Source organism: Perognathus longimembris, chromosome 19 (genome assembly GCF_023159225.1).
Source record: "Perognathus longimembris pacificus isolate PPM17 chromosome 19, ASM2315922v1, whole genome shotgun sequence".
NCBI lineage: Eukaryota > Metazoa > Chordata > Mammalia > Rodentia > Heteromyidae > Perognathus > Perognathus longimembris.
Window position 1 is genome coordinate 40,291,594 of NC_063179.1, and position 12,853 is coordinate 40,304,446.

The 12,853-nt window shown below is 46.0% G+C and overlaps 1 protein-coding gene across 1 annotated transcript in view; it reads right to left on the reverse strand.

Annotated features, from left to right (window-relative positions):
* Positions 1-12,853, reverse strand: part of Iqgap2 (IQ motif containing GTPase activating protein 2) — a 236,914-nt gene that overhangs the window by 23,275 nt on the left and 200,786 nt on the right. The window contains exons 24-29 of the mRNA XM_048368331.1: positions 12,058-12,282; positions 9,500-9,640; positions 8,891-8,975; positions 7,940-8,172; positions 5,857-5,989; positions 733-835 (exon numbers count right to left, since the gene is read on the reverse strand). Coding sequence (XP_048224288.1) covers positions 733-835; positions 5,857-5,989; positions 7,940-8,172; positions 8,891-8,975; positions 9,500-9,640; positions 12,058-12,282 — 920 coding nt within the window. The remainder of the gene's footprint in view (positions 1-732; positions 836-5,856; positions 5,990-7,939; positions 8,173-8,890; positions 8,976-9,499; positions 9,641-12,057; positions 12,283-12,853) is intronic.

A 12,853-nucleotide genomic window follows, 5' to 3' on the forward strand; every position in this document is an offset into this window, starting at 1 on the left:
CTAAGAAATTTGGCTCTTTTCTTTCTTGCTGGTACTGAGGCCTTGTGCTCTCAATCTAGCTCTTTTGGCTCCAAGCTGGCACTCTGCTACTTGAGCCTCACTTCCACTCGCAACCTTTTGCTGGTTAGAGATAAAAGTCTCACGCATTTGTGTGCCTGGTTTGGCTTTGAATCTCAATTCTCAGATCTCAGCCTCCTGAAAAGTTGCTAGGGTTGTTTAGGTTGAACCACTGCTATTTGACTCTTTCCTTCCTTCCTTCTTTCCCTTCCTTCCTTCCTTCCTTCCTTCCTTCCTTCCTTCCTTCCTTCCTTCCTTCCTTCCTTCCTTCCTTCCCTCTCCCTCCCTCCCTCCCTCCCTCCCTCCCTCCCCCTTCCCTCTCTCTCTCTCTCTCTCTCTCTCTTTTCTGTGAAACAGATAGACAAGTCCATTTTGACCTTTCTGGAATTTACCTTCATGAATACCAAAATGTTTTATAATCTGGGACAAATTACAGAACTGGGGGGCGGTGGTTTCTGGGGAGTTGAACCCAGGGCCTTTGTGCATGTTAAGCAGGTACTGTTCTGCTAAGTGACAGCCCTGAGTTACAAATTCTTGGTGGAAGAGGAGGCACAGGGGCTCTTATTCTTTGAAGTAAGCCTAACAACGAAATTCCATTTTCCCCTTTTAAAATCTCAAATACAGAAACCAAACAAGTGACCAAAATGGCCAGGATTAGAAAGAACAAGCTCTCACCCAGAAAGGATTCCACGGTGGGCACCTCCCCCAGCGTCTCGAGCAGCTCGTTGAGCGAATCGCTCTTCTCGGCGGCGATCACGTCCTGATGTTCCAGCAGGAGCTGCGCACGGAGCAACACACACGAGGACAGTCAGTGCCAGTCCCAGCCTGCCGGTCTCACCTACTTCCTCTTCTACATTCCTAGCATCTTCTCGGGCTACTGTTTAAACCGTAGGGACAAGGTGGACATTTATTAAAGCTTACGGATGGCAGAGATGCCATTTCAGTGCTGTTTCAGGGGGCAATGTCTGCATCCAGGAGCTGTACTAAGGACGGTGCTCCTAGATCTTTTCCAGCAGGGCCTGCTGGATGGTCACTTGGGTGAGATCTGCCAAGCGTTCACCTCCTTCTACACAGCCTATGTGCTTCACAAAGTCCAATGCAAGCAAAGTCTAAAGTGAGACACACTGGCTGCAAACTGGCAGGGTGTTTCCTCTTCTTCTTTTTATTTTATTTTATTTTTGGTGCTCATCTTTCTTTTCCATTCACAGCTGGTACTCCATCACTTGAGCCACACCTCCAGTTGGTATTTTTGCTAGTTAACTGGAGATAGGAATCTTGAGGACTTTCCTGCCCTGGTTGGCTTCCAACTTTGATCCTCAGATCTCAGCCTCCCAAGAAGCTAGGATTACAGGCGTGAGCCATATACACCTGGCTGAAAGGGTATTATTGTATCACTTCAGTAATCTAATGCAGATTTTTTTAAAACAAAAAACACTCTTAGCTATTTTGTCAGCGTGCACACCAATCCTAGGGCTTGAACTCAGGACCTAGATGTTGTCCCCGAGCTTTTTTGCTTGAGGCTACTGCTCTACCACTTGAGGCCACAGGGCCACTTCCTGCAGTTCTGGTCTTTAATTGGAGTCTCACAGACTTTCCTTCCTGGACTGGCTCGAACCTCAATCCTCAGATCTCAGCTTCTTGAGTAGCAAGGATTATAGGCACGGAGCCACTGGGAGGCTGGCTGGCAATTCCTTGGCTTTGAAGATCTTTCAGGGATAAAAATGGCAGAATGAACTTCAGGGTTCCTTGCTGTGGGAACAATGTGGTGGGAAAAGCTTTCCAGAGTCCACAAAGGCTACATAGGCGATTTTCTCTTTCAAGTCTCAGAGTAATGCTGTCGTCACTCTTCACTAGCAGCTACACTGCCGGGAAAAGCCAGGAAGGACAGCACAGCTTTTGTTTGCAGTTCTAATTCATTGAAACTATGTTTCTAAACTACTGATGTCCTGACCATAGGAGACACAATTTTTTTAGTTGTTTTTAATCATGATGTTATAATAATCATAGTTGTTCTGAATCATAATGATACTATTAATCCCTCTTCCATTTTTTTTTTTTTTGGTTTTTGGTTGGTTGTAGGACTTGAACTCAGGGCCTGGGCACTGTCCTTGAGCTTCTTTTTCTTCATTAAGACTAGCCCTCTACCACTTGGAGCCAGAGCGCTACGTAAAAGGAGCTAAGAGTCTCACAGCCTTTCCTGCCTTGGCTGGTTTCAAACTACCATCCTCCGATCTCAGCCTCCCGAGGAGCTAGGATGACAGGTGTGAGCCACTGCACCCGGTCCCCTTTCCATTTTCAATATTTCAGGATCGATCCATTCCATCTCTAGATGCGCACCCAAAAGAATCGAGTATGTCAGCCGCAGAGGTTACAACAGCGTTATTCACAATAGCTAAGTGTCCATCAATAGACGAACAGGGGGGAAATGAGGTATGTTCTACATGGCATGGTGGCATCCCAGGCAAGGAGAGTCATGAGGTCAGGCCAGCGTGGGTTACACAGCAAGCTCTAGGCCAACCTGGGCCATATTCTTCGCATTGTGGGGGGAGGAGGGGAGACAAGATCCTTCGGGGTAGAGAGGGAGATGACCTATGTAATGTAATATTATTTAGCCTTAGGAAGAAAATTCTGATTCACGCTATATGAATTATTTCTTTCTTCTTTTTTTTTTTGGCCAGTCTTGGGGCTTGGACTCAGGGCCTACTGTCCCTGGCTTCTTTTTGCTCAAGGATAGCACTCTGCCACTTGAGCCACAGCGCCGCTTCTGGCCGTTTTCTGCATATGTGGTGCTGGGGAATTGAACCCAGGGCCTCATGTACATGAGGCAAGCACTCTTGCCACTAGGCCATATCCCCAGCCCCCACGCTATATGAATTATTGAAGTAAAATAAAGCAGTCAAAAAAACAATCACCAAATCCTGTGATTGTCCCAGGAAGTGTCTACATTAGTCAAATTCATGGAAACAGAATGGAGATCAAGTCTGGGAGTGAGCTCATGAGGAGGGACTGTCAGTGGATACAGAGTTGCTCTACTGATACAGAGTTGCTCTGAGGGTGGTAAACATGTCAGAGGGAATAGTGCTAGTAATAGCCGTACCACCCCGACTATACTATGCACTGAGCCTCATCCATTTTAAATGAGTGGCTCTAATTGAATTTTGCTGGTTAACTGGAGGTGGAATCTTGCAGACTTTTCTGTTCAGGCTGGTTTTGAAGCACATTCCTCTATATCTCACGCTCCTATGCAGAGTGCTATGATTACAGGCGTGAGCTACCTACAACTGACCTTTTATTATCTTAGTCTTGAAGATTAGTGATGAGGAGGGTTATCTGTTTAATGCTAAACTTTCTTACTAGTTCCCTGACATTTGCTAATTGGGTTTCTACTGGGGGGAGGAGAGAGGGAGAAAGAAATAGAGAGAGACGGAGAGAGAGCAGATTCAGATACTGGGTTTCAAGTCAAGGGAGTAAAGGCATCTAGTTATTCTGTTTTCACTGTACTTATGACATGTCTGCTTATGCAACGCAGGCTAGTTCTACAGCATAATAGAGATTCGTTTTAAATTAAAGAGCTATGCATTGTTATTTTTTAAAAAATGGAGATGATCCAAAGGAAGATGCTAAGTGAAAACTACAAGTGGCGCTGAGGCTCGGTCAGCTCTGGAGGCTCAGTCCATGTGTTATTTTGGGGAGCGGAGAGGGAGATAAGTTAGAGACACAAACAAAAATCCCCAGGCTGGATAAGCTCTGGAGACGATCTGGCTGCTGGCTCGGGAAAGGCTGGATGTATTTCAGGCAGCCAGCGTCTGCCCTTCGTTTTATGAATCACAGAACTAGAAGCATTTCCTGTGAATGTCTCCCTAAAGAGCTGACGTTGACGTTTGACATGCGGACCAGAGAGCCCGAGGCCAGTCTGTGGTCACAGGGTATGTGGGAGTGTGTGTGTGTGTGTGCGTGTGCGTGCGTGTGTGTGCGTGCGTGTGTGAGTGTGTTTGCCTCTTCACCCTTAGACTGTAAACAGGAAGTTGCCCCCATGGCGTGCCTGCCCCCACGACAGCACACAAAGGGAATCAATGGCCTCCGGATTCGCCCCACGCTCGGGTTCCCAGGATTGCGCCCGCTCTCAGTCCTTGTCAGCACAAGGAGCCATCTATGTCTCCTCCAAGACTAGCAGTCTCGAGGGAGTCAAGGAACATTTCCTCTCTGTTCTCCAGGAACAGGAACTGGCACTCGGAACTTCTCACCACCCTTTTTTGGATGTGGATGTTACGGGGAGCACGCATGTGACGAAGACGTTTCTGTGTTTGTTTGGGACAGAATAAACACATGGCTCACTACTCATAGTTAATGAATCTTCTTCCCCACCGAAAAATGACGTTTTGTAAATGGCGCATAGCTGGCAGTTTTCTCCCATGTATGCAATACTTATTCCTGGGAACTTGATGCAAATGGAAGTTCCCTGTTCCAACTCTGAGGAGGAAAATCAAAACCAGATCCCATCTTTCCTCGGAATCCACATTCCCAAGCTGATGAATGATCACAGAACTTTCAAGTACCCAATTTGCTGTGTGTATGACTGGGACTCGAGGGAGTGTGGGGATATGCTTTATTCTCTAGCTGTCAGTAGAATACAAAATGCCCTCAACGGAAACTTCTAGAACTTGCATGTGCATCTATCCGAAATCCCTGGGGATCTTGATAAACCGTGGGCTCAGGTTTGAAATATCTGGGGGCACATTTATAATCTCTCCCCAAGACCTAACTTCGACTAGCAAGGTTGGATACTACCCTTACAAAGGTTACTTTAAAAAAGATTCTAATTCCAACTGGACTTACCAAAAAAAAAATCTGATTAGTCTTTAAAAACAGAAATCCCTCAAAGGTCTGGCTTGTCTTTTTCAATCATTGAAACGGCGTCCCTGGGCTCCCCATTCCTTCAATGCCCTCCTCCCCCTCCCCAGTGCTGCCAGATGGAGCTATGACCCAGCACGGACAGGGAACCGGCTGCTTCTAAGAAGAAAGGGGTTTTTAGAACAATGGCAGGGAGGCCCCGCAGAAGGCTAAGCTCTGTGGGGATTCCTTATCTTCTTTGAGCAGCTGGATTCCCACCTCTCCCCCCCACGAACACGTATCACCTCAGTCGAGATGAATTGTCACGTGTCCAGACATCAGAACAGGGAGAATATTCTATTCTCACCTCTTCGGCAAATGCCTAGAAAAGCTGTGCCTACTCTGAAAGGGTCAGAGACAGGAGGCTGCGTGATTGCTGGGGGCGAGAACAGGGCTTGTCCCTGTTCAGGGCTTAGGGTGTATTCACAGTCTAGCCTTGCAAAGTGGATTATGGTCAACATCAACTTCCTTGTCTGTGAGAAGGGTTTTTATTAATGTCTAGGAGTCAACATTCTCTCCTAAATCCTAAGGCTATGTCCATCACCACACGTATACCACAGTCCTACATTTTTTTTTTTTTTGCAGCAGTCCTGGGTCTTGAACTCAGGGCCTAGGCATTGTCAATGAGGTGTTGTTTTTTTTGTTTTTTTTTTTTGCTCAAGGTACAGTACTCTACCACTTGAGTCACAGCTCCATTTTTGGCTTTTTTGGGGGAGAGTCAATGGAGGTAAAAGTCTCATGGACTTTGCTGCCCAGGTGGCTTCAAACTACTCTCTTCAGCTCTCAGCCTCCTGACTAGCTGGGATTACAGGAATGAGCCGCCAGCATTTGCTTCTAAGTCCTGTGGTCAGGAGTGAGCACAGGTTTAAAGCATGGGTCTGTGGCCGACCCTTCCCCAGCCCCACTTACTGAATGCGTACTGATGATTTCTTCAATGGAAATATAAATGACTGGTTTGCTGACTGTCACCAAATCTGTATATTTGTCCATATTAAACTTTTCTTCCGGTTCAAGGACATCACAGGCTTCTTTGAAGTATTTCCTAGTGTAAAGGGAGGGAAAGTGTTACTCTAGAGTCAAATCTGTGAGTTCCGTAGAATTGCTACAACTTCCACCAGGCTGGCTCCTGACTGTGGGGGCCTGTCCACACAGTGCCTTACACAGGACTGGATTCCTTCGTGTGTGTGTGTGTGTGTGTGTGTGTGTGTGTGTGTGTGAATGCATGTGTGCTGGAGACTGTGCGTGCCAAGCATACGTTCTACCACTGGTCTATAGCTCCAGCCCTAGATTAATAATTCTCCATTTGAGGCTCATGTCTCTGTAAAAGAATGCAATCCCAGAAGCAATCTATCAAATACGGTCAAATGTTCCCTGGGTGCACATCAGCCTTCAGAATGTCGGTTACCAGTTTGAGAAACATGGAGTTTCGTGTACTGCATTCCTCTCTTCCCTACTTGCTTCCTTTTCTTTCAGAGGTACTGCCTTGCTAGGTGGGTGCTCTGCTGATGAGCCACTCCTCCTTCTTTGCCCTAGTTATTTTTGAGATAGAATCTCTCTTTCTCTGTCTCTCACCAATCAGCCTGTCTGTGTGTGTGTTGGTCTTGAGGGCCTGGGTGCTGTCCCTGAGCTTTTTTGGAGCATGGTTAGTTAGGAATAAGGGTCTCATGGACCTTCCTGCCTGGCTGGCTTTGCACTGCAATCCTCAGACCTCAGCCTTCAGAGTAGCAAGGATTACAGCTGCGAGCCACTGGCAGCCGGCTCCACCAGCCTATTTTACCCTTCTTACTATAGCTGGGATGACAGGTATGTTCCATCATGCCCAGCGTCTTCTACTGAGTTGGAGTCTTAAAGACTTTCCTTCTGGGGCTGGTCTGGAACTACCATCTTCCCAATCTCAGCTTCCTACTTGGCTGGAATAATTGGCCTGTGCTACAACACTCAGTCAGTGAGAACTGAAATTGGCATTTTGAGAAATCAGAACTTTCTATAGTAGGTGTATTCGGTGTAACTCATTCATAAAAAAAGACAAATGGGGGGCTGGGGATATAGCCTAGTGGCAAGAGTGCCTGCCTCGGATACACGAGGCCCTAGGTTCGATTCCCCAGCACCACATATACAGAAAACGGTCAGAAGCGGCGCTGTGGCTCAAGTGGCAGAGTGCTAGCCTTGAGCGGGAAGGAGCCAGGGACAGTGCTCAGGCCCTGAGTCCAAGGCCCAGGACTGGACAAAAAAAAAAAAAAAAAAGACAAATGGTATAGTGAGAGGATGGTCCAAGTGTGGATGCAATAGACCCAATTTATTTCGTGTTTCTATGATCTATTATAGACAGATAAGAGCGCACACACAAAGCTGAAAGTGTCTGCTAGAAAGCTTTGAGACACATGAGCCTTACTTGCTCCTTTCTTGTCTGTGTGGAATCATCAGAAAGTGAAGTCATTGGAAGGAGAACTCAAGTCGGTAGAATTAAATCTTACAGAATTAAGAAAGCGTGAGAACGGGGCCACAGCACACATTCCACACAAGGTCATCCACGACATCCACAAATACAGAACTGGGGTTTCCCCAGCCTCTCCAAACAAAATACTTCATTTCCTACCATTGTTTGTCATAGATAGGCAAATTCTTCCTAATTGGAAAACAACTTTTTCTTTTCCCATAAGTTACCCTTCTTGGGAAGCTCAACAGAGCAGAAATCAGCTATTTTGAGCATTCTATTCTGAGTCTTCTACATCAGCGGCATAGCAGGAAGAGCAACGGTTTTGTCAGTAGGACATGGCGTAAGATAAGGAGGGACTCAGCATAGCAGGAGGGGGTGGATGGGGACACCGGGCCCTTCCTTCCCTTCGCTTTCCTCCAATGACAACTGCTAGCACCACCGTGCATGGCCATCCTGTGTTGCAGGATTTACTTTACCCTCTACCCCACTTCAGCTCTGGGTACAGAACAGCCCTCTGGGTCTCCATCTTCTTACAGGTGTAACGGACCTCCTCACCTGAATTTATGATACGTCTCTGATAAATAATGGTTCATAGATGAGAGGTGTTCATTTTCTCCCTCAAACAGCTTGTTGGAGGCAGCGTGCTGAAGCACTTTGGCTACAGACCCCAAGTTCCTCCTCTGGTCGGAGTTGATCTGCCCTCCAGCTGTCATGTCGATGATGTCGAAGCCATCTGGAGCCACGATGGCGGGGTTCATGTACCGGTAGTACAGGAGGTTTCCAACGATCTGACAGATGCGCAAGGAAAAGACCATTTTTTTAAGAGAGAAAAGTTGAATTTTTTTCTCCCCTCCTGAACACATACATCCATTAACATTTCTCAAGAGAAAGTGGGGGCATTTTCTGATTTTTTTTGTGTGGGTGTGGGGGGAAAAGGGCTAGTACTGGGGCCTCCTGTTCTTGCTTGGCTTTTTGGTCAAGGTTAGGACTCTACCACTTGGGCCACCCCTTCACTTTTGGCTTTTATTTTGCTGGTTAATTAGAGATAACGGTCTCTTAAATTTGTCTGCCAGGCTGGCTTCTTTGAAGGAGGATCTTCAGCTCTCAGCCTGCTGAGGAGCTAGGATTGAAGCTGGACTTGAATCTTAACAAAGCATTAGGTGGAAAGGCAGCTAAAATAATGGTAGGCTAATGAAAAATTATTTTTGGTGAAAATAAGTACCTCAAAAATGTGTATTGCAAGAATGTCTAAGATCTCCAAATTAACTTCCACCTAATCAATAATATCTTAATCTGTCTTTTATTGTTTTTATTTTTATTGGGGTTACAGTTACATAAGCCAGGTACTGAATACATACATAATCTTGACAGTCAGAAATTGGAGACCTGTAGCTGCTTATCAATGGTCAGACATGCGGGGGGGAAAGCTTATGAAATGATCTTTTGGCAATTTTGGCTCATATCCCCAAGGAGAAACTCCAGTGAGATTACCCTTGAAAAATCTACCTTTAATAGCTCATCTTCTGTTGCATCAGGAAATTTCTCATGGATGGAATTCTTCAGTACTTTGGCTATATACCTCAATCCATAACTACATGTGAAACAGATGACAAAAGAAAATCATGGGAAAAGGCTAAGTGAGGGAGAAGACCCCACCATCGTCCCAGTCAGTTAAAGCTGAGCAGTTACCCTAAAAAGTCAACACAAAATGAGATGGGGATGGAATCACAGAACTGCTACTGACAATAACACCTGAGGACTGTTTGTGGCTACAACCAAAGTATTGTTCCTTCTTTTGAGAGTAATTATGTTTTAAAGAAGTAAATGTAGGCCATCTTGGTGCTGTTTTTTGTTTTTTTCTGAGAGAAGGTTTCTATACGCAGCCCTGCTTGGGCGTGGAGCCCTCTATAGCCCAGGCTGGCCCTGAACTGGTATCTTTTAGTCTCTTGAATGCTAGGATTACAGGTGTGCCCCATCTCGCCTGGCTAAATGCCCTCTTTTAAAATAGCAAATAGTCTGAAGGAAAACTCCTGTCTTTACTACCAGGGCTAATTGGGCCTAGTATTCTATGAACTTCCACAAACGAACGTAAAAATTGCTACAAACCCAACTTACGGCAATAGATCAATGGAAGAAATAATGGAGTTCAAGACTTTGTCAGTGACCCTTCTCAGATTCGCAGTGGACGTGTCCAGTTTATTTTTCACTTCTGGGTATGTTAGGGCTTGTTCTGTGGTTACATCATAAGGCAGCTTGCTGAAAACACAACAAGGAGTTTACATTAACCGACATCTAAAGTAGGAGCACGAGCATTTTTGCCAAGTGGGCTCTGTAGTCAAGCTATAGTGAAGTGAACATGGTCTAGGACTCCAGAAAGGAGATTTTGCTAAGTGAATAATAAGAGGCAGATCATGTGATTCCTCCCTCCTCCCTCCTCCCTCCTCCCTTCTCCCTCCCGCCCCCCCCCCCCTTCCCTTAGAAGTTCTGTGAATTAAACCCCAGGACTGTGCATGCTAGGCAAGTGCTCTACCACGGAGGTACACCCCCAATCCTTTTCATTTTCAGGGCCTATGGCTCATGCGTGTAATCCTAGGCTGAGGTGGAGGGTCATGGTTTAAAGTCAGCCCAGGCAGGAAAGTCCACGAGCCTCTCATCTCCACTACCCACCAACAAGCCAGAAGTGGAGCTGCAGGTCAAGGGGTAGAGCGCCAGCCTTCAGTGAAAAAAAATCTAAGGAAAAATGCCTAGGTCCTGAGTTCAAGCCCCAATACTGGTACCCCCCCCCAAAAAAAAATCAAATGCTCATAGCTCAGTATATAAGTTTCTAAGGCTTCCTCCACAATGTGAGTTGTGCACATATACACTACATACGATCCTATGGACATGTGTGTTCACACAACCAATTTAAAAATTCTGAGACAGAGTCTCACTATGTATCCCAGGCTGGCCTCAAACTCACGATCCTGCCTCTTCTTCCCAAGTTGCTGGTACTACAAGCATACAACACCATGCCTAGACACAGGAACACTTTTATTTTAAAAAGGAAATGGGCTATTGGACCTAACCGCATCTAAAAATAAATCATGAACATAATTTCTGTGCCCATAAATGTCTGTCAGTATAACCATTACAAATAGTCATACCATTATGTGCTCTATAAACATTTATCAATCCTCCAAAGCTAAATATTTTGCCTTTTCACTATTACAAACAGTGCTGTAACATCCAACCACACAGTTGTTGCAGCACATTTGATTTTTTTTCCCCTGCAAGACAACTTTGTGCAGGCACTCAAAAGCTGGAATTAGTTAGATCCACAAACCACCATCCAGAATGAATCCATCCTACCTGGGTTATGACTATACAAGTAGAATGTACTCACTAGGTCATTAACAAAGGATTTCTGGCAAGTGAGAAAGTATAAGGCTGGGCGTGGGTAGATCACACCTGCAATCCCAGCTACTCGGGAGGCTGAGTTCTGAAGATTCTAGTTCAAAGCCAGCCCAGGCAGACAAGGCTGAGAGAGCCTTATCTCCAATTAACCAGCAAAAAGGCAGAAGGGGCTCAAGTGGTACAGCAACAGCCTTGAGTGAAAAAGCCAAGCAAGAGTGGTAGGCTTTGTGCTAAGCCCCAATCTCAGCAGAGGGGAAACAAAATACAGAAGAGAAAGAAAGTGCAGACTTGGAAGTACTGACCTGGTTCTGAAATTTGAAAGTATCATTTAGCATCATGATGATTAACAGTCTAAAATGTGGTATGTACAATGAAAATAGATTTTTTTTTTTTTTTGGTGTCAGTCCTGGGGCTTGAACTCAAGACCTGGCACTATCCTGGAGTGTTTTTGTGCTCAAGGCTAGCACTCTACCACTTGCTTATTTGTTTTGTTTTTGTTGCCAGTCCTGGGGCTTGGACTCAGGGCCTGAGCACCCTGGCTTCTTTCTGCTCAAGGCTAGCACTCTGCCACTTGAGCCACAGCGCCCCTTCTGGCTTTTTCTATATATGTGGTGCTGAGGAATTGAACCCAGGGCTTCCTGTATACAAGGTGAGCACTCTACCACTAGGCCATATCCCCCGCCTATAGCACTCTATCACTTGAACCACAGCTCCACTTGCAGCTTTTTTGGTAATTCACTGGAGGTAAGAGTGTCACTGACTTTCTTGCATGAGCTGGCTTTGAACCTTGATCCTAGATGTTGGCCTCCCACATAGCATGAGCCACTAGCACTAGGTATCAGCCACTTGTACCAGGAAAAACAGATTTCTTCTTTTGTCAGTTGTGAGGCTTGAACTCAGGGCCTGGGCCCTGTCCCTGAGCACTTTAGCTCAAGGCTAGTGGCTCTACCACTTTGAGCCACAGCTCCACTTCTGGTCTTTGAGTAGTTTGCTGGAGATAAGCATCTAACAGACTTTCCTGTCCAGGCTGGTTTCAAACTGCAATCCTCAGACCTCAGTTTCTCGAGTGGCTAGGATTACAGGCATGAGCCACTAGTGCCTGGCAAAAAAAACCAAAACAACAACAACAACAAAAAACACCAAGAAACAGAAAAACCAGATTTTTCTCCCGTATTGTTGTCCTTAAAAAGAGTTTTAAGAATATATACAAATGGACGTGATTATAAAGCAGGATTGAAAAACAAAGCCTGGTTGGGGATCACCGTCTTGTGACACGCTACCTGGCTTCTCCTGTCTGGGTCTCCAGCTGGTTCACCCACGTCTTGTACACCTCTATGGGGTTGGTGTTGATGATCAGGGCCTTGTCGTCAATGATCTCCTTAACCACTGGAGCCAGGAGCTGGCGCAGGGTGTTCTGGCCCCGGGCCCCTCGGTTGAAGCTGACCACCATCTTGATGACGGTGGGGTTGCCAGTCACTATTTCTTGTACCTGGTCCACCTTTGATCTAATAAAGCCCCAACCAAAAAAACAGAAGCAAACAAAAACACAAACAAACAACATGGTTTTACTGCTGTGCACCGAGTTTTAAATACCATCTCCTCTTCCTGGTGGAATTATCTATTTTACTTTGGGAAGATCAATGCTGGTGTGACTTCAATATTTATTTATTTAGCTCCTAGGGCCTGGGCAAGGTTCCTGAGCGTTTGTGCTTAAGGCCAGCACTTTGCCACCTGAGCCACGGCTCCGCCACTGGCTTTCTGTGGTTCATGGGAGAGGAGTCTCTCGTGGACTTTCCTGGCTTCACACCTGCAATCCTCAGCTCTCAGCCTCCTGAGTAGCAAGGATTACAGGCGAGAGTCACTGGCGCCCCCCGCCCCCCGCCCCCCCCCCCTTTTCAATCATTTTCAAGGCATCTATTGCTTATGTACACATTAAGGACTTTAATTACTTCCTGCTTCAGTTTCTATCTAGAAGATAAAAATGAGCTGAAAATGGAGCGAGTTTCACACTACGGGGTGACGCTGGATGAGAACTGAACCGCCTCTATTTACCCCATTTCAGGTATGACTTTCGGA